The sequence below is a fragment of the Saccoglossus kowalevskii genome, chromosome 9 (assembly GCF_978046115.1).
Source record: "Saccoglossus kowalevskii chromosome 9, keSacKowa6.1, whole genome shotgun sequence".
Lineage (NCBI taxonomy): Eukaryota > Metazoa > Hemichordata > Enteropneusta > Harrimaniidae > Saccoglossus > Saccoglossus kowalevskii.
The window spans coordinates 1,485,112-1,511,808 of NC_140649.1; the positions used below are offsets into that span (position 1 = coordinate 1,485,112).

At 43.1% G+C, this 26,697-nt stretch overlaps 1 protein-coding gene across 1 annotated transcript; it reads right to left on the minus strand.

Moving 5' to 3' along the window:
- On the minus strand, positions 1–26,697 carry LOC146738049 (putative glutathione-specific gamma-glutamylcyclotransferase 2). Its single transcript, XM_085503563.1, has 3 exons — positions 26,490–26,697; positions 26,043–26,078; positions 1–1,140 (listed from the first exon to the last, which is right to left on the minus strand). The coding sequence occupies exons 1-3, from the start codon at positions 26,622–26,624 to the stop codon at positions 760–762; spliced, it is 552 nt and encodes a 183-aa protein (XP_085359689.1). The 5' UTR covers positions 26,625–26,697; the 3' UTR covers positions 1–759.

Here is a 26,697-nt window from a genome sequence, read left to right on the forward strand (position 1 = left end):
TTTATAATATAATTGTGGTCCTTCGCTTTTTTATTATTTTTGTAAATTTAATCGCTACTGCATAATGTGTGAACAAACGCAACGTGTAACAACGTAATTCGTATCAGCGTTTTATAGTCATTACACCCGTTTAAGTCCTTCGGTCTTTCGGTTAGGTCCTTCGGTCCTTCGCGGTCCTTCGTTTTAGTGAGTACCCTGTGTTCATTCATTGGCTGTTGTTACACACTGTGTTCATTCATTGGCTGTTGTTGCGCACTGTGTTCATTCATTGGCTGTTGTTATGCACTGTAGTCATTCATTGGCTGTTGTTACGCACTGTGTTCATTCATCGGCTGTTGTTACGCATTGTGTTCATTCATTGGCTGTTGTTGCGCACTGTGTTCATTCATTGGCTGTTGTTATGCACTGTAGTCATTCATTGGCTGTTGTTACGCACTGTGTTCATTCATCGGCTGTTGTTACGCATTGTGTTCATTCATTGGCTGTTGTTGCGCACTGTGTTCATTCATTGGCTGTTGTTATGCACTGTAGTCATTCATTGGCTGTTGTTACGCACTGTGTTCATTCATTGGCTGTTGTTGTGCACTGTGTTCATTCATTGGCTGTTGTTGTGCACTGTGTTCATTCATTGGCTGTTGTTGTGCACTGTGTTCATTCATTGGCTGATTTGACTGCTAAATAAGATAAAGGAATGCCTTTGTTGCACCCACAATATGTTGTATGACTTGAAGCAAAGTAAAATAAGTTTACTAATAGTGATCAATGTGAGCCAGCTTTAACCAGCATCTCAAGTTCAAATACGTATTTGTCTTCAACCTTGGCTTCATCTCTTAAAAAATCTGCTAATTTGAATAAATATTCATCATTTCTGAGTCCTGTTGCACCCACAGCCTTGCGTATAGCCTCCGCTGTATCCTTCAGTGGTTCACCATCATCTCCAATATACAGATGAAATGCAGCATTGTTTAAGAAAGTTATAGATTCAACTGGCTCCATTGATGTGTCCTGTGGTAGGAACATGACATTACCAGGAAGATACGCATCTTTAAAGGTTTTTAATTCCCTTTGGTTCAAAAGGTAACTCTTGACAGCATCTTGGTGTTCATCCAATACTTCATAAGCAACACCCCAGACACACTCCTGTAATGAACAGAGAACAAAACACAATGTAATACCATACTAGAAAGCCTAGTTGGGTGGTGTACAGTACTGTGCTAACAAGACAACACAACATTGGGTGGTGTACAGTACTGTGCTAACAAGACAACACAGCATTGGGTGGTATACAGTACTGTGCTAACAAGACAACACAACATTGGGTGGTGTACAGTACTGTGCTAACAAGACAACACAACATTGGGTGGTGTACAGTACTGTGCTAACAAGACAACACAACATTGGGTGGTGTACAGTACTGTGCCAACAAGACAACACAACATTGGGTGGTGTACAGTACTGTGCTAACAAGACAACACAACATTGGGTGGTGTACAGTACTGTGCTAACAAGACAACACAACATTGGGTGGTGTACAGTACTGTGCTAACAAGACAACACAACATTGGGTGGTGTACAGTACTGTGTCAACAAGACAACACAACATTGGGTTGTGTACAGTACTGTGTCAACAAGACAACACAACATTGGGTTGTGTACAGTACTGTGTCAACAAGACAACACAACATTGGGTGGTGTACAGTACTGTGCTAACAAGACAACACAACATTGGGTGGTGTACAGTACTGTGTCAACAAGACAACACAACATTGGGTTGTGTACAGTACTGTGTCAACAAGACAACACAACATTGGGTGGTGTCCAGTACTGTGTCAACAAGACAACACAACATTGGGTGGTATACAGTACTGTGTCAACAAGACAACACAACATTGGGTGGTGTACAGTACTGTGTCAACAAGACAACACAACATTGGGTGGTGTACAGTACTGTGTCAACAAGACAACACAACATTGGGTGGTGTACAGTACTGTGCCAACAAGACAACACAACATTGGGTGGTGTACAGTACTGTGTCAACAAGACAACACAACATTGGGTGGTGTACAGTACTGTGTCAACAAGACAACACAACATTGGGTGGTGTACAGTACTGTGTCAACAAGACAACACAACATTGGGTGGTGTACAGTACTGTGTCAACAAGACAACACAACATTGGGTGGTGTACAGTACTGTGTCAACAAGACAACACAACATTGGGTGGTGTACAGTACTGTGCCAACAAGACAACACAACATTGGGTGGTGTACAGTACTGTGTCAACAAGACAACACAACATTGGGTGGTGTACAGTACTGTGCTAACAAGACAACACAACATTGGGTGGTGTACAGTACTGTGCCAACAAGACAACATAACATTGGGTGGTGTACAGTACTGTGCCAACAAGACAACACAACATTGGGTGGTATACAGTACTGTGTCAACAAGACAACACAACATTGGGTGGTGTACAGTACTGTGTCAACAAGACAACACAACATTGGGTGGTATACAGTACTGTGTCAACAAGACAACACAACATTGGGTGGTGTACAGTACTGTGTCAACAAGACAACACAACATTGGGTTGTATACAGTACTGTGTCAACAAGACAACACAACATTGGGTGGTGTACAGTACTGTGCTAACAAGACAACACAACATTGGGTGGTATACAGTACTGTGTCAACAAGACAACACAACATTGGGTGGTGTACAGTACTGTGCTAACAAGACAACACAACATTGGGTGGTGTACAGTACTGTGTCAACAAGACAACACAACATTGGGTGGTATACAGTACTGTGTCAACAAGACAACACAACATTGGGTGGTGTACAGTACTGTGCTAACAAGACAACACAACATTGGGTGGTATACAGTACTGTGTCAACAAGACAACACAACATTGGGTGGTGTACAGTACTGTGCTAACAAGACAACACAACATTGGGTGGTGTACAGTACTGTGTCAACAAGACAACACAACATTGGGTGGTGTACAGTACTGTGCTAACAAGACAACACAACATTGGGTGGTATACAGTACTGTGTCAACAAGACAACACAACATTGGGTGGTGTACAGTACTGTGCTAACAAGACAACACAACATTGGGTGGTATACAGTACTGTGCTAACAAGACAACACAACATTGGGTGGTGTACAGTACTGTGCTAACAAGACAAGACAACATTGGGTGGTGTACAGTAGTGTGCTAACAAGACAACACAACATTGGGTGGTATACAGTACTGTGTCAACAAGACAACACAACATTGGGTGGTGTACAGTACTGTGCCAACAAGACAACACAACATTGGGTTGTGTACAGTACTGTGCCAACAATACAACACAACATTGGGTGGTGTACAGTACTGTGCCAACAAGACAACACAACATTGGGTGGTGTACAGTACTGTGTCAACAAGACAACACAACATTGGGTGGTGTACAGTACTGTGTCAACGAGACAACACAACATTGGGTGGTATACAGTACTGTGCCAACAAGACAACACAACATTGGGTTGTGTACAGTACTGTGCCAACAATACAACACAACATTGGGTGGTGTACAGTACTGTGCCAACAATACAACACAACATTGGGTGGTGTACAGTACTGTGCCAACAAGACAACACAACATTGGGTGGTGTACAGTACTGTGTCAACAAGACAACACAACATTGGGTGGTGTACAGTGCTGTGCCAACAATACAACACAACATTGGGTGTTGTACAGTACTGTGTCAACGAGACAACACAACATTGGGTGGTATACAGTACTGTGCCAACAAGACAACACAACATTGGGTTGTGTACAGTACTGTGCCAACAATACAACACAACATTGGGTGGTGTACAGTACTGCGCCAACAAGACAACACAACATTGGGTGGTGTACAGTACTGTGCCAACAAGACAACACAACATTGAGTGGTGTACAGTACTGTGCTAACAAGACAACACAACATTGGGTGGTGTACAGTACTGTGCCAACAAGACAACACAACATTGGGTGGTGTACAGTACTGTGTCAACAAGACAACACAACATTGGGTGGTGTACAGTACTGTGCCAACAAGACAACACAACATTGGGTGGTGTACAGTACTGTGCCAACAAGACAACACAACATTGAGTGGTGTACAGTACTGTGTCAACAAGACAACACAACATTGGGTGGTGTACAGTACTGTGCCAACAAGACAACACAACATTGGGTGGTGTACAGTACTGTGTCAACAAGACAACACAACATTGGGTGGTGTACAGTACTGTGTCAACAAGACAACACAACATTGGGTGGTGTACAGTACTGTGTCAACAAGACAACACAACATTGGGTGGTGTACAGTACTGTGCCAACAAGACAATACAACATTGGGTGGTGTACAGTACTGTGCCAACAAGACAATACAACATTGGGTGGTATACCGTACTGTGTCAACAAGACAACACAACATTGGGTGGTGTAAAGTACTGTGCCAACAAGACAACACAACATTGGGTGGTGTACAGTACTGTGTCAACAAGACACCACAACATTGGGTGGTATACAGTACTGTGCCAACAAGACAACACAACATTGGGTGGTGTACAGTACTGTGTCAACAATACAACACAATATTTGGGTGGTGTACAGTACTGTGTCAACAAGACAACACAACATTGGGTGGTATACAGTACTGTGCTAACAAGACAACACAACATTGGGTGGTGTACAGTACTGTGCTAACGAGACAACACAACATTGAGTGGTATACAGTACTGTGCCAACAAGACAACACAATATTGGGTGGTGTACAGTACTGTGTCAACAAGACAACACAACATTGGGTGGTATACAGTACTGTGCTAACAAGACAACACAATATTGGGTGGTGTACAGTACTGTGTCAACAAGACCACACAACATTGAGTGGTGTATAGTACTGTGCCAACAAGACAACACAACATTGGGTGGTGTACAGTACTGTTTCAACAAGACAACACAATATTGGGTGGTGTACAGTACTGTGCCAACAAGACAACACAATATTTGGGTGGTTTACAGTACTGTGCAAACAAGACAACACAATATTTGGGTGGTGTACAGTACTGTGCCAACAAGACAACACAACATTTGGGTGGTGTACAGTACTGTGCCAACAATACAACACAACATTGGGTGGTGTACAGTACTGTGCTAACAAGACAACACAACATTGGGTGGTGTACAGTACTGTGCTAACAAGACAACACAACATTGGGTGGTGTACAGTACTGTGTCAACAAGACAACACAACATTGGGTGGTATACAGTACTGTGCAAACAAGACAACACAACATTGGGTGGTATACAGTACTGTGCTAACAAGACAACACAACATTGGGTGGTGTACAGTACTGTGCTAACGAGACAACACAACATTGAGTGGTATACAGTACTGTGCCAACAAGACAACACAACACTGGGTGGTGTATAGTACTGTGCCAACAAGACAACACAACATTGGGTGGTGTACAGTACTGTGTCAACAAGACCACACAACATTGAGTGGTATACAGTACTGTGCCAACAAGACAACACAACATTGGGTGGTGTATAGTACTGTGCCAACAAGACAACACAACATTGGGTGGTGTAAGGTACTGTTTCAACAAGACAACACAATATTGGGTGGTGTACAGTACTGTGCCAACAAGACAACACAATATTTTGGTGGTTTACAGTACTGTGCAAACAAGACAACACAATAGTTGGGTGGTGTACAGTACTGTGCCAACAAGACAACACAACATTTGGGTGGTGTATAGTACTGTGCCAACAATACAACACAACATTGGGTGGTGTACAGTACTGTGCTAACAAGACAAGACAACACAACATTGGGTGGTGTACAGTACTGTGCCAACAAGACAACACAACATTGGGTGGTGTACAGTACTGTGTCAACAAGACAACACAACATTGGGTGGTATACAGTACTGTGCCAACAAGACAACACAACATTGGGTGGTGTACAGTACTGTGTCAACAAGACAACACAACATTGGGTGGTGTACAGTACTGTGCCAACAAGACCACACAACATTTGGGTGGTATACAGTACTGTGCTAACAAGACAACACAATATTTGGGTGGTGTACCGTACTGTGTCAACAAGACAACACAACATTGGGTGGTGTACAGTACTGTGTCAACAAGACAACACAACATTGGGTGGTGTACAGTACTGTGCCAACAAGACAACACAACATTGGGTGGTATACAGTACTGTGCCAACAAGACAACACAATATTTGGGTGGTGTACAGTACTGTGCCAACAAGACAACACAACATTTGGGTGGTGTACAGTACTGTGCCAACAATACAACACAACATTGGGTGGTGTACAGTACTGTGCTAACAAGACAAGACAACACAACATTGGGTGGTGTACAGTACTGTGCCAACAAGACAACACAACATTGGGTGGTGTACAGTACTGTGTCAACAAGACAACACAACATTGGGTGGTATACAGTACTGTGCCAACAAGACAACACAACATTGGGTGGTGTACAGTACTGTGTCACAAGACAACACAACATTGGGTGGTGTACAGTACTGTGCCAACAAGACAACACAACATTGAGTGGTGTACAGTACTGTGCTAACAAGACAACACAACATTGGGTGGTGTACAGTACTGTGCCAACAAGACAACACAACATTGGGTGGTGAACAGTACTGTGCCAACAAGACAACACAACATTGGGTGGTGTACAGTACTGTGCCAACAAGACAACACAACATTGAGTGGTGTACAGTACTGTGTCAACAAGACAACACAACATTGGGTGGTGTACAGTACTGTGCCAACAAGACAACACAACATTGGGTGGTGTACAGTACTGTGTCAACAAGACAACACAACATTGGGTGGTGTACAATACTGTGTCAACAAGACAACACAACATTCGGTGGTGTACAGTACTGTGTCAACAAGACAATACAACATTGGGTGGTATACCGTACTGTGTCAACAAGACAATACAACATTGGGTGGTATACCGTACTGTGTCAACAAGACAACACAACATTGGGTGGTGTAAAGTACTGTGCCAACAAGACAACACAACATTGGGTGGTGTACAGTACTGTGTCAACAAGACACCACAACATTGGGTGGTATACAGTACTGTGCCAACAAGGCAACACAACATTGGGTGGTGTACAGTACTGTGGCAACAATACAACACAATATTTGGGTGGTGTACAGTACTGTGTCAACAAGACAGCACAACATTGGGTGGTATACAGTACTGTGCTAACAAGACAACACAACATTGGGTGGTGTACACTACTGTGCTAACGAGACAACACAACATTGAGTGGTATACAGTACTGTGCCAACAAGACAACAGAACATTGGGTGGTGTACAGTACTGTGTCAACAAGACAACACAACATTGGGTGGTATACAGTACTGTGCTAACAAGACAATACAACATTGGGTGGTGTAAAGTACTGTGTCAACAAGACCACACAACATTCGGTGGTGTATAGTACTGTGCCAACAAGACAACACAACATTGGGTGGTGTACAGTACTGTTTCAACAAGACAACACAATATTAGGTGGTGTACAGTACTGTGCCAACAAGACAACACAATATTTGGGTGGTTTACAGTACTGTGCAAACAAGACAACACAATATTTGGGTGGTGTACAGTACTGTGTCAACAAGACCACACAACATTGGGTGGTGTATAGTACTGTGCCAACAAGACAACACAACATTGGGTGTTGTACAGTACTGTTTCAACAAGACAACACAATATTAGGTGGTGTACAGTAATGTGCCAACAAGACAACACAATATTTGGGTGGTTTACAGTACTGTGCAAACAAGACAACACAATATTTGGGTGGTGTACAGTACTGTGCCAACAAGACAACACAACATTTGGGTGGTGTACAGTACTGTGCCAACAATACAACACAACATTGGGTGGTATACAGTACTGTGCTAACAAGACAACACAATATTGGGTGGTGTACAGTACTGTGTCAACAAGACCACACAACATTGGGTGGTGTATAGTACTGTGCCAACAAGACAACACAACATTGGGTGGTGTACAGTACTGTTTCAACAAGACAACACAATATTAGGTGCTGTACAGTACTGTGCCAACAAGACAACACAATATTTGGGTGGTTTACAGTACTGTGCAAACAAGACAACACAATATTTGGGTGGTGTACAGTACTGTGCCAACAAGACAACACAACATTTGGGTGGTGTACAGTACTGTGCCAACAATACAACACAACATTGGGTGGTGTACAGTACTGTGCCAACAAGACAACAACATTGGGTGGTGTACAGTACTGTGCCAACAAGACAACACAACATTGGGTGGTGTACAGTACTGTGCCAACAAGACAACACAACATTGGGTGGTGTACAGTACTGTGTCAACAAGACAACACAACATTGAGTGGTGTACAGTACTGTGCCAACAAGACACCACAACATTGGGTGGTATACAGTACTGTGCCAACAAGACAACACAACATTGGGTGGTGTACAGTACTGTGCCAACAAGACAACACAACATTGAGTGGTGTATAGTACTGTGCTAACAAGACAACACAACATTGGGTGGTGTACAGTACTGTGCCAACAAGACAACACAACATTGGGTGGTGTACAGTACTGTGCCAACAAGACAACACAACATTGGGTGGTGTAAAGTACTGTGCCAACAAGACAACACAACATTGGGTGGTGTAGAGTACTGTGTCAACAAAACACCACAACATTGGGTGGTATACAGTACTGTGCCAACAAGACAACACAACATTGGGTGGTGTACAGTACTGTGCCAACAATACAACACAATATTTTGGTGGTGTACAGTACTGTGTCAACAAGACAACACAACATTGGGTGGTATACAGTACTGTGCTAACAAGACAACACAACATTGGGTGGTGTACAGTACTGTGCTAACGAGACAACACAACATTGAGTGGTATACAGTACTGTGCCAACAAGACAACACAACATTGGGTGGTGTACAGTACTGTGTCAACAAGACAACACAACATTGGGTGGTATACAGTACTGTGCTAACAAGACAACACAATATTGGGTGGTGTACAGTACTGTGTCAACAAGACCACACAACATTGAGTGGTATACAGTACTGTGCCAACAAGACAACACAACATTGGGTGGTGTACAGTACTGTGCCAACAAGACAACACAACATTGGGTGGTGTACAGTACTGTGTCAACAAGACAACACAATATTGGGTGGTGTACAGTACTGTGCCAACAAGACAACACAACATTTGGGTGGTGTACAGTACTGTGCCAACAATACAACACAACATTGGGTGGTGTACAGTACTGTGCCAACAAGACAACACAACATTGGGTGGTGTACAGTACTGTGTCAACAAGACAACACAACATTGGGTGGTGTACAGTACTGTGTCAACAAGACAACACAACATTGGGTGGTATACAGTACTGTGCCAACAAGACAACACAACATTGGGTGTTGTACAGTACTGTTTCAACAAGACAACACAATATTTGGGTGGTTTACAGTACTGTGCAAACAAGACAACACAATATTTGGGTGGTGTACAGTACTGTGCCAACAAGACAACACAACATTTGGGTGGTGTACAGTACTGTGCCAACAATACAACACAACATTGGGTGGTGTACAGTACTGTGCCAACAAGACAACACAACATTGGGTGGTGTACAGTACTGTGTCAACAAGACAACACAACATTGGGTGGTGTACAGTACTGTGCCAACAAGACAACACAACATTGGGTGGTGTAAAGTACTGTGCCAACAAGACAACACAACATTGGGTGGTGTAGAGTACTGTGTCAACAAAACACCACAACATTGGGTGGTATACAGTACTGTGCCAACAAGACAACACAACATTGGGTGGTGTACAGTACTGTGCCAACAATACAACACAATATTTTGGTGGTGTACAGTACTGTGTCAACAAGACAACACAACATTGGGTGGTATACAGTACTGTGCTAACAAGGCAACACAACATTGGGTGGTGTACAGTACTGTGGCAACAATACAACACAATATTTGGGTGGTGTACAGTACTGTGTCAACAAGACAGCACAACATTGGGTGGTATACAGTACTGTGCTAACAAGACAACACAACATTGGGTGGTGTACAGTACTGTGCTAACGAGACAACACAACATTGAGTGGTATACAGTACTGTGCCAACAAGACAACACAACATTGGGTGGTGTACAGTACTGTGTCAACAAGACAACACAACATTGGGTGGTATACAGTACTGTGCTAACAAGACAACACAACATTGGGTGGTGTAAAGTACTGTGTCAACAAGACCACACAACATTGGGTGGTGTATAGTACTGTGCCAACAAGACAACACAACATTGGGTGGTGTACAGTACTGTGCCAACAAGACAACACAACATTTGGGTGGTGTACAGTACTGTGCCAACAATACAACACAACATTGGGTGGTGTACAGTACTGTGCTAACAAGACAACACAACATTGGGTGGTGTACAGTACTGTGCTAACAAGACAACACAACATTGGGTGGTGTACAGTACTGTGTCAACAAGACAACACAACATTGGGTGGTATACAGTACTGTGCAAACAAGACAACACAACATTGGGTGGTATACAGTACTGTGCTAACAAGACAACACAACATTGGGTGGTGTACAGTACTGTGCTAACGAGACAACACAACATTGAGTGGTATACAGTACTGTGCCAACAAGACAACACAACACTGGGTGGTGTACAGTACTGTGCCAACAAGACAACACAACATTGGGTGGTGTACAGTACTGTGTCAACAAGACCACACAACATTGAGTGGTATACAGTACTGTGCCAACAAGACAACACAACATTGGGTGGTGTATAGTACTGTGCCAACAAGACAACACAACATTGGGTGGTGTAAGGTACTGTTTCAACAAGACAACACAATATTGGGTGGTGTACAGTACTGTGCCAACAAGACAACACAATATTTTGGTGGTTTACAGTACTGTGCAAACAAGACAACACAATAGTTGGGTGGTGTACAGTACTGTGCCAACAAGACAACACAACATTTGGGTGGTGTATAGTACTGTGCCAACAATACAACACAACATTGGGTGGTGTACAGTACTGTGCTAACAAGACAAGACAACACAACATTGGGTGGTGTACAGTACTGTGCCAACAAGACAACACAACATTGGGTGGTGTACAGTACTGTGTCAACAAGACAACACAACATTGGGTGGTATACAGTACTGTGCCAACAAGACAACACAACATTGGGTGGTGTACAGTACTGTGTCAACAAGACAACACAACATTGGGTGGTGTACAGTACTGTGCCAACAAGACCACACAACATTTGGGTGGTATACAGTACTGTGCTAACAAGACAACACAATATTTGGGTGGTGTACCGTACTGTGTCAACAAGACAACACAACATTGGGTGGTGTACAGTACTGTGTCAACAAGACAACACAACATTGGGTGGTGTACAGTACTGTGCCAACAAGACAACACAACATTGGGTGGTATACAGTACTGTGCCAACAAGACAACACAATATTTGGGTGGTGTACAGTACTGTGCCAACAAGACAACACAACATTTGGGTGGTGTACAGTACTGTGCCAACAATACAACACAACATTGGGTGGTGTACAGTACTGTGCTAACAAGACAAGACAACACAACATTGGGTGGTGTACAGTACTGTGCCAACAAGACAACACAACATTGGGTGGTGTACAGTACTGTGTCAACAAGACAACACAACATTGGGTGGTATACAGTACTGTGCCAACAAGACAACACAACATTGGGTGGTGTACAGTACTGTGTCACAAGACAACACAACATTGGGTGGTGTACAGTACTGTGCCAACAAGACAACACAACATTGAGTGGTGTACAGTACTGTGCTAACAAGACAACACAACATTGGGTGGTGTACAGTACTGTGCCAACAAGACAACACAACATTGGGTGGTGAACAGTACTGTGCCAACAAGACAACACAACATTGGGTGGTGTACAGTACTGTGCCAACAAGACAACACAACATTGGGTGGTGTACAGTACTGTGTCAACAAGACAACACAACATTGGGTGGTGTACAATACTGTGTCAACAAGACAACACAACATTCGGTGGTGTACAGTACTGTGTCAACAAGACAATACAACATTGGGTGGTATACCGTACTGTGTCAACAAGACAATACAACATTGGGTGGTATACCGTACTGTGTCAACAAGACAACACAACATTGGGTGGTGTAAAGTACTGTGCCAACAAGACAACACAACATTGGGTGGTGTACAGTACTGTGTCAACAAGACACCACAACATTGGGTGGTATACAGTACTGTGCCAACAAGGCAACACAACATTGGGTGGTGTACAGTACTGTGGCAACAATACAACACAATATTTGGGTGGTGTACAGTACTGTGTCAACAAGACAGCACAACATTGGGTGGTATACAGTACTGTGCTAACAAGACAACACAACATTGGGTGGTGTACACTACTGTGCTAACGAGACAACACAACATTGAGTGGTATACAGTACTGTGCCAACAAGACAACAGAACATTGGGTGGTGTACAGTACTGTGTCAACAAGACAACACAACATTGGGTGGTATACAGTACTGTGCTAACAAGACAATACAACATTGGGTGGTGTAAAGTACTGTGTCAACAAGACCACACAACATTCGGTGGTGTATAGTACTGTGCCAACAAGACAACACAACATTGGGTGGTGTACAGTACTGTTTCAACAAGACAACACAATATTAGGTGGTGTACAGTACTGTGCCAACAAGACAACACAATATTTGGGTGGTTTACAGTACTGTGCAAACAAGACAACACAATATTTGGGTGGTGTACAGTACTGTGTCAACAAGACCACACAACATTGGGTGGTGTATAGTACTGTGCCAACAAGACAACACAACATTGGGTGTTGTACAGTACTGTTTCAACAAGACAACACAATATTAGGTGGTGTACAGTAATGTGCCAACAAGACAACACAATATTTGGGTGGTTTACAGTACTGTGCAAACAAGACAACACAATATTTGGGTGGTGTACAGTACTGTGCCAACAAGACAACACAACATTTGGGTGGTGTACAGTACTGTGCCAACAATACAACACAACATTGGGTGGTATACAGTACTGTGCTAACAAGACAACACAATATTGGGTGGTGTACAGTACTGTGTCAACAAGACCACACAACATTGGGTGGTGTATAGTACTGTGCCAACAAGACAACACAACATTGGGTGGTGTACAGTACTGTTTCAACAAGACAACACAATATTAGGTGCTGTACAGTACTGTGCCAACAAGACAACACAATATTTGGGTGGTTTACAGTACTGTGCAAACAAGACAACACAATATTTGGGTGGTGTACAGTACTGTGCCAACAAGACAACACAACATTTGGGTGGTGTACAGTACTGTGCCAACAATACAACACAACATTGGGTGGTGTACAGTACTGTGCCAACAAGACAACAACATTGGGTGGTGTACAGTACTGTGCCAACAAGACAACACAACATTGGGTGGTGTACAGTACTGTGCCAACAAGACAACACAACATTGGGTGGTGTACAGTACTGTGTCAACAAGACAACACAACATTGAGTGGTGTACAGTACTGTGCCAACAAGACACCACAACATTGGGTGGTATACAGTACTGTGCCAACAAGACAACACAACATTGGGTGGTGTACAGTACTGTGCCAACAAGACAACACAACATTGAGTGGTGTATAGTACTGTGCTAACAAGACAACACAACATTGGGTGGTGTACAGTACTGTGCCAACAAGACAACACAACATTGGGTGGTGTACAGTACTGTGCCAACAAGACAACACAACATTGGGTGGTGTAAAGTACTGTGCCAACAAGACAACACAACATTGGGTGGTGTAGAGTACTGTGTCAACAAAACACCACAACATTGGGTGGTATACAGTACTGTGCCAACAAGACAACACAACATTGGGTGGTGTACAGTACTGTGCCAACAATACAACACAATATTTTGGTGGTGTACAGTACTGTGTCAACAAGACAACACAACATTGGGTGGTATACAGTACTGTGCTAACAAGACAACACAACATTGGGTGGTGTACAGTACTGTGCTAACGAGACAACACAACATTGAGTGGTATACAGTACTGTGCCAACAAGACAACACAACATTGGGTGGTGTACAGTACTGTGTCAACAAGACAACACAACATTGGGTGGTATACAGTACTGTGCTAACAAGACAACACAATATTGGGTGGTGTACAGTACTGTGTCAACAAGACCACACAACATTGAGTGGTATACAGTACTGTGCCAACAAGACAACACAACATTGGGTGGTGTACAGTACTGTGCCAACAAGACAACACAACATTGGGTGGTGTACAGTACTGTGTCAACAAGACAACACAATATTGGGTGGTGTACAGTACTGTGCCAACAAGACAACACAACATTTGGGTGGTGTACAGTACTGTGCCAACAATACAACACAACATTGGGTGGTGTACAGTACTGTGCCAACAAGACAACACAACATTGGGTGGTGTACAGTACTGTGTCAACAAGACAACACAACATTGGGTGGTGTACAGTACTGTGTCAACAAGACAACACAACATTGGGTGGTATACAGTACTGTGCCAACAAGACAACACAACATTGGGTGTTGTACAGTACTGTTTCAACAAGACAACACAATATTTGGGTGGTTTACAGTACTGTGCAAACAAGACAACACAATATTTGGGTGGTGTACAGTACTGTGCCAACAAGACAACACAACATTTGGGTGGTGTACAGTACTGTGCCAACAATACAACACAACATTGGGTGGTGTACAGTACTGTGCCAACAAGACAACACAACATTGGGTGGTGTACAGTACTGTGCCAACAAGACAACACAACATTGGATGGTGTACAGTACTGTGCCAACAAGACAACACAACATTGGGTGGTGTAAAGTACTGTGCCAACAAGACAACACAACATTGGGTGGTGTAGAGTACTGTGTCAACAAAACACCACAACATTGGGTGGTATACAGTACTGTGCCAACAAGACAACACAACATTGGGTGGTGTACAGTACTGTGCCAACAATACAACACAATATTTTGGTGGTGTACAGTACTGTGTCAACAAGACAACACAACATTGGGTGGTATACAGTACTGTGCTAACAAGGCAACACAACATTGGGTGGTGTACAGTACTGTGGCAACAATACAACACAATATTTGGGTGGTGTACAGTACTGTGTCAACAAGACAGCACAACATTGGGTGGTATACAGTACTGTGCTAACAAGACAACACAACATTGGGTGGTGTACAGTACTGTGCTAACGAGACAACACAACATTGAGTGGTATACAGTACTGTGCCAACAAGACAACACAACATTGGGTGGTGTACAGTACTGTGTCAACAAGACAACACAACATTGGGTGGTATACAGTACTGTGCTAACAAGACAACACAACATTGGGTGGTGTAAAGTACTGTGTCAACAAGACCACACAACATTGGGTGGTGTATAGTACTGTGCCAACAAGACAACACAACATTGGGTGGTGTACAGTACTGTTTCAACAAGACAACACAATATTAGGTGGTGTACAGTACTGTGCCAACAAGACAACACAATATTTGGGTGGTTTACAGTACTGTGCAAACAAGACAACACAATATTTGGGTGGTGTACAGTACTGTGTCAACAAGACCACACAACATTGGGTGGTGTATAGTACTGTGCCAACAAGACAACACAACATTGGGTGTTGTACAGTACTGTTTCAACAAGACAACACAATATTAGGTGGTGTACAGTACTGTGCCAACAAGACAACACAATATTTGGGTGGTTTACAGTACTGTGCAAACAAGACAACACAATATTTGGGTGGTGTTCAGTACTGTGCCAACAAGACAACACAACATTTGGGTGGTGTACAGTACTGTGCCAACAATACAACACAACATTGGGTGGTGTACAGTACTGTGCCAACAAGACAACACAACATTGGGTGGTGTACAGTACTGTGTCAACAAGACAACACAACATTGGGTGGTGTACAGTACTGTGCCAACAAGACAACACAACATTGGGCGGTGTACAGTACTGTGCCAACAAGACAATACAACATTGGGTGGTGTACAGTACTGTGCCAACAAGACAACACAACATTGGGTGGTGTACAGTACTGTGTCAACAAGACAACACAACATTGAGTGGTGTACAGTACTGTGCCAACAAGACAACACAATATTTGGGTGGTGTACAGTACTGTGTCAACAAGACAACACAACATTGGGTGGTATACAGTACTGTGCTAACAAGACAACACAATATTGGGTGGTGTACAGTACTGTGTCAACAAGACCACACAACATTGGGTGGTGTATAGTACTGTGCCAACAAGACAACACAACATTGGGTGGTGTACAGTACTGTTTCAACAAGACAACACAATATTAGGTGGTGTACAGTACTGTGCCAACAAGACAACACAATATTTGGGTGGTTTACAGTACTGTGCAAACAAGACAACACAATATTTGGGTGGTGTACAGTACTGTGCCAACAAGACAACACAACATTTGGGTGGTGTACAGTACTGTGCCAACAATACAACACAACATTGGGTGGTGTACAGTACTGTGCCAACAAGACAACAACATTGGGTGGTGTACAGTACTGTGCCAACAAGACAACACAACATTGGGTGGTGTACAGTACTGTGCCAACAAGACAACACAACATTGGGTGGTGTACAGTACTGTGTCAACAAGACAACACAACATTGAGTGGTGTACAGTACTGTGCCAACAAGACACCACAACATTGGGTGGTATACAGTACTGTGCCAACAAGACAACACAACATTGGGTGGTGTACAGTACTGTGCCAACAAGACAACACAACATTGAGTAGTGTATAGTACTGTGCTAACAAGACAACACAACATTGGGTGGTGTACAGTACTGTGCCAACAAGACAACACAACATTGGGTGGTGTACAGTACTGTGCCAACAAGACAACACAACATTGGGTGGTGTAAAGTACTGTGCCAACAAGACAACACAACATTGGGTGGTGTAGAGTACTGTGTCAACAAAACACCACAACATTGGGTGGTATACAGTACTGTGCCAACAAGACAACACAACATTGGGTGGTGTACAGTACTGTGCCAACAATACAACACAATATTTTGGTGGTGTACAGTACTGTGTCAACAAGACAACACAACATTGGGTGGTATACAGTACTGTGCTAACAAGACAACACAACATTGGGTGGTGTACAGTACTGTGCTAACGAGACAACACAACATTGAGTGGTATACAGTACTGTGCCAACAAGACAACACAACATTGGGTGGTGTACAGTACTGTGTCAACAAGACAACACAACATTGGGTGGTATACAGTACTGTGCTAACAAGACAACACAATATTGGGTGGTGTACAGTACTGTGTCAACAAGACCACACAACATTGAGTGGTATACAGTACTGTGCCAACAAGACAACACAACATTGGGTGGTGTACCTTACTGTGCCAACAAGACAACACAACATTGGGTGGTGTACAGTACTGTGTCAACAAGACAACACAATATTGGGTGGTGTACAGTACTGTGCCAACAAGACAACACAACATTTGGGTGGTGTACAGTACTGTGCCAACAATACAACACAACATTGGGTGGTGTACAGTACTGTGCCAACAAGACAACACAACATTGGGTGGTGTACAGTACTGTGTCAACAAGACAACACAACATTGGGTGGTGTACAGTACTGTGTCAACAAGACAACACAACATTGGGTGGTATACAGTACTGTGCCAACAAGACAACACAACATTGGGTGGTGTACAGTACTGTGTCAACAAGACAACACAACATTGGGTGGTGTACAGTACTGTGTCAACAAGACAACACAACATTGAGTGGTGTACAGTACTGTGCCAACAAGACACCACAACATTGGGTGGTATACAGTACTGTGCCAACAAGACAACACAACATTGGGTGGTGTACAGTACTGTGCCAACAAGACAACACAACATTGAGTGGTGTACAGTACTGTGCTAACAAGACAACACAACATTGGGTGGTGTACAGTACTGTGCCAACAAGACAACACAATATTTGGGTGGTGTACAGTACTGTGCCAACAAGACACCACAACATTGGGTGGTGTACAGTACTGTGCCAACAATACAACACAACATTGGGTGGTGTAAAGTACCGTGTCAACAAGACAACACAACATAACATTGGGTGGTGTACAGTACTGTGCCAACAAGACAACACAACACTGGTTGGTGTACAGTACTGTGCTATCACGACAACACAACATTGGGTGGTGTACAGTACTGTGCCAACAAGACAACACAACATTGGGTGGTGTACAGTACTGTGTCAACAAGACAACACAACATTGAGTGGTGTACAGTACTGTGCTAACAAGACAACACAACATTGAGTGGTGTAAAGTACCGTGTCAACAAGACAACACAACATAACATTGGGTGGTGTACAGTACTGTGTCAACAAGACAACACAACATTGGGTGGTATACAGTACTGTGCCAACAAGACAACACAACATTGGGTGGTGTACAGTACTGTGCCAACAAGACAACACAACATTGAGTAGTGTATAGTACTGTGCTAACAAGACAACACAACATTGGGTGGTGTACAGTACTGTGCCAACAAGACAACACAACATTGGGTGGTGTACAGTACTGTGCCAACAAGACAACACAACATTGGGTGGTGTAAAGTACTGTGCCAACAAGACAACACAACATTGGGTGGTGTAGAGTACTGTGTCAACAAAACACCACAACATTGGGTGGTATACAGTACTGTGCCAACAAGACAACACAACATTGGGTGGTGTACAGTACTGTGCCAACAATACAACACAATATTTTGGTGGTGTACAGTACTGTGTCAACAAGACAACACAACATTGGGTGGTATACAGTACTGTGCTAACAAGACAACACAACATTGGGTGGTGTACAGTACTGTGCTAACGAGACAACACAACATTGAGTGGTATACAGTACTGTGCCAACAAGACAACACAACATTGGGTGGTGTACAGTACTGTGTCAACAAGACAACACAACATTGGGTGGTATACAGTACTGTGCTAACAAGACAACACAATATTGGGTGGTGTACAGTACTGTGTCAACAAGACCACACAACATTGAGTGGTATACAGTACTGTGCCAACAAGACAACACAACATTGGGTGGTGTACCTTACTGTGCCAACAAGACAACACAACATTGGGTGGTGTACAGTACTGTGTCAACAAGACAACACAATATTGGGTGGTGTACAGTACTGTGCCAACAAGACAACACAACATTTGGGTGGTGTACAGTACTGTGCCAACAATACAACACAACATTGGGTGGTGTACAGTACTGTGCCAACAAGACAACACAACATTGGGTGGTGTACAGTACTGTGTCAACAAGACAACACAACATTGGGTGGTGTACAGTACTGTGTCAACAAGACAACACAACATTGGGTGGTATACAGTACTGTGCCAACAAGACAACACAACATTGGGTGGTGTACAGTACTGTGTCAACAAGACAACACAACATTGGGTGGTGTACAGTACTGTGTCAACAAGACAACACAACATTGAGTGGTGTACAGTACTGTGCCAACAAGACACCACAACATTGGGTGGTATACAGTACTGTGCCAACAAGACAACACAACATTGGGTGGTGTACAGTACTGTGCCAACAAGACAACACAACATTGAGTGGTGTACAGTACTGTGCTAACAAGACAACACAACATTGGGTGGTGTACAGTACTGTGCCAACAAGACAACACAATATTTGGGTGGTGTACAGTACTGTGCCAACAAGACACCACAACATTGGGTGGTGTACAGTACTGTGCCAACAATACAACACAACATTGGGTGGTGTAAAGTACCGTGTCAACAAGACAACACAACATAACATTGGGTGGTGTACAGTACTGTGCCAACAAGACAACACAACACTGGTTGGTGTACAGTACTGTGCTATCACGACAACACAACATTGGGTGGTGTACAGTACTGTGCCAACAAGACAACACAACATTGGGTGGTGTACAGTACTGTGTCAACAAGACAACACAACATTGAGTGGTGTACAGTACTGTGCTAACAAGACAACACAACATTGAGTGGTGTAAAGTACCGTGTCAACAAGACAACACAACATAACATTGGGTGGTGTACAGTACTGTGTCAACAAGACAACACAACACTGGTTGGTGTACAGTACTGTGCTATCACGACAACACAACATTGGGTGGTGTACAGTACTGTGCCAACAAGACAACACAACATTGGGTGGTGTACAGTACTGTGTCAACAAGACAACACAACATTGAGTGGTGTACAGTACTGTGCTAACAAGACAACACAACATTGAGTGGTATACAGTACTGTGCCAACAAGACAACACAACATTGGGTGGTGTACAGTACTGTGCCAACAAGACAACACAACATTGGGTGGTGTAAAGTACTGTGCCAACAAGACAACACAACATTGGGTGGTGTACAGTACTGTGTCAACAAGACAACACAACATTGAGTGGTGTACAGTACTGTGTCAACAAGACAACACAACATTGGGTGGTGTACAGTACTGTGCCAACAAGACAACACAACATTGGGTGGTGTACAGTACTGTGTCAACAAGACAACACAGCATTGAGTGGTGTACAGTACTGTGCTAACAAGACAACACAACATTGAGTGGTGTACAGTACTGTGCCAACAAGACAACACAACATTGAGTGGTGTACAGTACTGTGCTAACAAGACAACACAACATTGGGTGGTGTACAGTACTGTGTCAACAAGACAACACAACATTGGGTGGTGTACAGTACTGTGCTATCAAGACAACACAACATTGGGTGGTGTACAGTACTGTTTCAACAAGACAACACAATATTAGGTGGTGTACAGTAATGTGCCAACAAGACAACACAATATTTGGGTGGTTTACAGTACTGTGCAAACAAGACAACACAATATTTGGGTGGTGTACAGTACTGTGCCAACAAGACAACACAACATTTGGGTGGTGTACAGTACTGTGCCAACAATACAACACAACATTGGGTGGTGTACAGTACTGTGCCAACAAGACAACACAACATTGGGTGGTGTACAGTACTGTGTCAACAAGACAACACAACATTGGGTGGTGTACAGTACTGTGCCAACAAGACAACACAACATTGGGTGGTGTAAAGTACTGTGCCAACAAGACAACACAACATTGGGTGGTGTAGAGTACTGTGTCAACAAAACACCACAACATTGGGTGGTATACAGTACTGTGCCAACAAGACAACACAACATTGGGTGGTGTACAGTACCGTGCCAACAATACAACACAATATTTTGGTGGTGTACAGTACTGTGTCAACAAGACAACACAACATTGGGTGGTATACAGTAATGTGCTAACAAGGCAACACAACATTGGGTGGTGTACAGTACTGTGGCAACAATACAACACAATATTTGGGTGGTGTACAGTACTGTGTCAACAAGACAGCACAACATTGGGTGGTATACAGTACTGTGCTAACAAGACAACACAACATTGGGTGGTGTACAGTACTGTGCTAACGAGACAACACAACATTGAGTGGTATACAGTACTGTGCCAACAAGACAACACAACATTGGGTGGTGTACAGTACTGTGTCAACAAGACAACACAACATTGGGTGGTATACAGTACTGTGCTAACAAGACAACACAACATTGGGTGGTGTAAAGTACTGTGTCAACAAGACCACACAACATTGGGTGGTGTATAGTACTGTGCCAACAAGACAACACAACATTGGGTGGTGTACAGTACTGTTTCAACAAGACAACACAATATTAGATGGTGTACAGTACTGTGCCAACAAGACAACACAATATTTGGGTGGTTTACAGTACTGTGCAAACAAGACAACACAATATTTGGGTGGTTTACAGTACTGTGCAAACAAGACAACACAATATTTGGGTGGTGTACAGTACTGTGTCAACAAGACCACACAACATTGGGTGGTGTATAGTACTGTGCCAACAAGACAACACAACATTGGGTGTTGTACAGTACTGTTTCAACAAGACAACACAATATTAGGTGGTGTACAGTACTGTGCCAACAAGACAACACAATATTTGGGTGGTTTACAGTACTGTGCAAACAAGACAACACAATATTTGGGTGGTGTACAGTACTGTGCCAACAAGACAACACAACATTTGGGTGGTGTACAGTACTGTGCCAACAATACAACACAACATTGGGTGGTGTACAGTACTGTGCCAACAAGACAACACAACATTGGGTGGTGTACAGTACTGTGTCAACAAGACAACACAACATTGGGTGGTGTACAGTACTGTGCCAACAAGACAACACAACATTGGGTGGTGTACAGTACTGTGCCAACAAGACAATACAACATTGGGTGGTGTACAGTACTGTGCCAACAAGACAACACAACATTGGGTGGTGTACAGTACTGTGTCAACAAGACAACACAACATTGAGTGGTGTACAGTACTGTGCCAACAAGACAACACAATATTTGGGTGGTGTACAGTACTGTGTCAACAAGACAACACAACATTGGGTGGTATACAGTACTGTGCTAACAAGACAACACAATATTGGGTGGTGTACAGTACTGTGTCAACAAGACCACACAACATTGGGTGGTGTATAGTACTGTGCCAACAAGACAACACAACATTGGGTGGTGTACAGTACTGTTTCAACAAGACAACACAATATTAGGTGGTGTACAGTACTGTGCCAACAAGACAACACAATATTTGGGTGGTTTACAGTACTGTGCAAACAAGACAACACAATATTTGGGTGGTGTACAGTACTGTGCCAACAAGACAACACAACATTTGGGTGGTGTACAGTACTGTGCCAACAATACAACACAACATTGGGTGGTGTACAGTACTGTGCCAACAAGACAACAACATTGGGTGGTGTACAGTACTGTGCCAACAAGACAACACAACATTGGGTGGTGTACAGTACTGTGCCAACAAGACAACACAACATTGGGTGGTGTACAGTACTGTGTCAACAAGACAACACAACATTGAGTGGTGTACAGTACTGTGCCAACAAGACACCACAACATTGGGTGGTATACAGTACTGTGCCAACAAGACAACACAACATTGGGTGGTGTACAGTACTGTGCCAACAAGACAACACAACATTGAGTGGTGTATAGTACTGTGCTAACAAGACAACACAACATTGGGTGGTGTACAGTACTGTGCCAACAAGACAACACAACATTGGGTGGTGTACAGTACTGTGCCAACAAGACAACACAACATTGGGTGGTGTAAAGTACTGTGCCAACAAGACAACACAACATTGGGTGGTGTAGAGTACTGTGTCAACAAAACACCACAACATTGGGTGGTATACAGTACTGTGCCAACAAGACAACACAACATTGGGTGGTGTACAGTACTGTGCCAACAATACAACACAATATTTTGGTGGTGTACAGTACTGTGTCAACAAGACAACACAACATTGGGTGGTATACAGTACTGTGCCAACAAGACAACACAACATTGGGTGGTGTACAGTACTGTGTCAACAAGACAACACAACATTGGGTGGTGTACAGTACTGTGTCAACAAGACAACACAACATTGAGTGGTGTACAGTACTGTGCCAACAAGACACCACAACATTGGGTGGTATACAGTACTGTGCCAACAAGACAACACAACATTGGGTGGTGTACAGTACTGTGCCAACAAGACAACACAACATTGAGTGGTGTACAGTACTGTGCTAACAAGACAACACAACATTGGGTGGTGTACAGTACTGTGCCAACAAGACAACACAATATTTGGGTGGTGTACAGTACTGTGCCAACAAGACACCACAACATTGGGTGGTGTACAGTACTGTGCCAACAATACAACACAACATTGGGTGGTGTAAAGTACCGTGTCAACAAGACAACACAACATAACATTGGGTGGTGTACAGTACTGTGCCAACAAGACACCACAACATTGGGTGGTGTACAGTACTGTCAACAAGACAACACAACATTGGGTGGTATACCGTACTGTGTCAACAAGACAACACAACATTGGGTGGTGTACAGTACTGTGCTAACAAGACAACATAACATTGGGTGGTGTACATACTGTGCCAACAAGACACCACAACATTGGGTGGTGTACAGTACTGTGTCAACATGACAACACAACATTGGGTGGTATACCGTACTGTGTCAACAAGACAACACAACATTTGGGTGGTGTACAGTACTGTGCCAACAATACAACACAACATTGGGTGGTGTACAGTACTGTGTCAACAAGACAACACAACATTGAGTGGTGTACAGTACTGTGCTAACAAGACAACACAACATTGAGTGGTATACAGTACTGTGCCAACAAGACAACACAACATTGGGTGGTGTACAGTACTGTGTCAACATGACAACACAACATTGGGTGGTATACCGTACTGTGTCAACAAGACAACACAACATTGGGTGGTGTACAGTACTGTGTCAACAAGACAACACAGCATTGAGTGTTGTACAGTACTGTGCTAACAAGACAACACAACATTGAGTGGTGTACAGTACTGTGCCAACAAGACAACACAACATTGAGTGGTGTACAGTACTGTGCTAACAAGACAACACAACATTGGGTGGTGTACAGTACTGTGTCAACAAGACAACACAACACTGGTTGGTGTACAGTACTGTGCTATCACGACAACACAACATTGGGTGGTGTACAGTACTGTGCCAACAAGACAACACAACATTGGGTGGTGTACAGTACTGTGTCAACAAGACAACACAACATTGAGTGGTGTACAGTACTGTGCTAACAAGACAACACAACATTGAGTGGTATACAGTACTGTGCCAACAAGACAACACAACATTGGGTGGTGTACAGTACTGTGCCAACAAGACAACACAACATTGGGTGGTGTAAAGTACTGTGCCAACAAGACAACACAACATTGGGTGGTGTACAGTACTGTGTCAACAAGACAACACAACATTGAGTGGTGTACAGTACTGTGTCAACAAGACAACACAACATTGGGTGGTGTACAGTACTGTGCCAACAAGACAACACAACATTGGGTGGTGTACAGTACTGTGTCAACAAGACAACACAGCATTGAGTGGTGTACAGTACTGTGCTAACAAGACAACACAACATTGAGTGGTGTACAGTACTGTGCCAACAAGACAACACAACATTGAGTGGTGTACAGTACTGTGCTAACAAGACAACACAACATTGGGTGGTGTACAGTACTGTGTCAACAAGACAACACAACATTGGGTGGTGTACAGTACTGTGCTATCAAGACAACACAACATTGGGTGGTGTACAGTACTGTGCCAACAAGACAACACAACATTGGGTGGTGTACAGTACTGTGTCAACAAGACAACACAACATTGAGTGGTGTACAGTACTGTGCTAACAAGACAACACAACATTGGGTGGTATACCGTACTGTGTCAACAAGACAACACAAAATTGGGTGGTGTACAGTACTGTGTCAACAAGACAACACAACATTGGGTGGTGTACAGTACTTTGCCGCCAAGAGAACACAACATTGGGTGGTGTAAAGTACTGTGCCAACAAGACAACACAACATTGGGTGGTGTACAGTACTGTGCCAACTATCCTTCCTGTGTGACTGTTGTCTTTGAGAATTAATTTAAAAACAAAGTGTCTGTATATACTCACATTTGGATCTTCCAAGACAGTTGCTACTCGCCCTGGCTGAAACAAACAATTAAGATGCAAGTTCAATGTATGTACTGGCTGGTTCTCGTTCTATTACCTACTGTGTTGTTCACAACAAAGTCACAAAATTATTCATCAGAAATAAAAAACAGAATATCAAATTATATCACAGTCAAAAAGTTGATGGTTGTGTATATATAGTAGTTAGTTATAATAACACTGCTCTCTGATATAATAGGAAATACTAGTAGGACTAGCTTTTTGTTTTAAAAGAGGCTATAAGTCTACGAATCTCTAAACAGAACAATATTCAAGAGCGTTCATAACAAGTAAGTTAGACTGGAAGAAACTAAAGGAATACCAGAAAGTGTTCAGTGTAATTCAATAGTGCACAAAACACCAATAGACACAAGGCACAATTTGTTAATATTCATAAACCGTTGTCACCTTTTCTTCGGTTCCTCGTACGCGGACATAACGATACCAGAATCGTCTTTTATATCCCTTCAAACAACCAATCATTCTTCTGTTGTACTCGAAATCTGGTCTCCATATTAAAGACCCATAACCGAATACCCACATGATAAATACATAAAAAATCCCACCCAGACGTGCCTTTACGTGACATGACCGGAAGTAAGTTCACCTTTGATCG

What these genes read in the sequence shown, in the direction of transcription:
- LOC146738049 (XM_085503563.1), bottom strand. Translation starts at nt 26,624, where the DNA reads ATGTGGGTATTCGGTTATGGGTCTTTAATATGGAGACCAGATTTCGAG. An exon ending in TACGAGGAACCGAAGAAAAG is followed by an intron (nt 26,079 to 26,489) that starts GTGACAACGGTT and finishes TGTTTGTTTCAG; the next exon opens with CCAGGGCGAGTAGCAACTGT. An exon ending in CTGTCTTGGAAGATCCAAAT is followed by an intron (nt 1,141 to 26,042) that starts GTGAGTATATAC and finishes TGTTCATTACAG; the next exon opens with GAGTGTGTCTGGGGTGTTGC.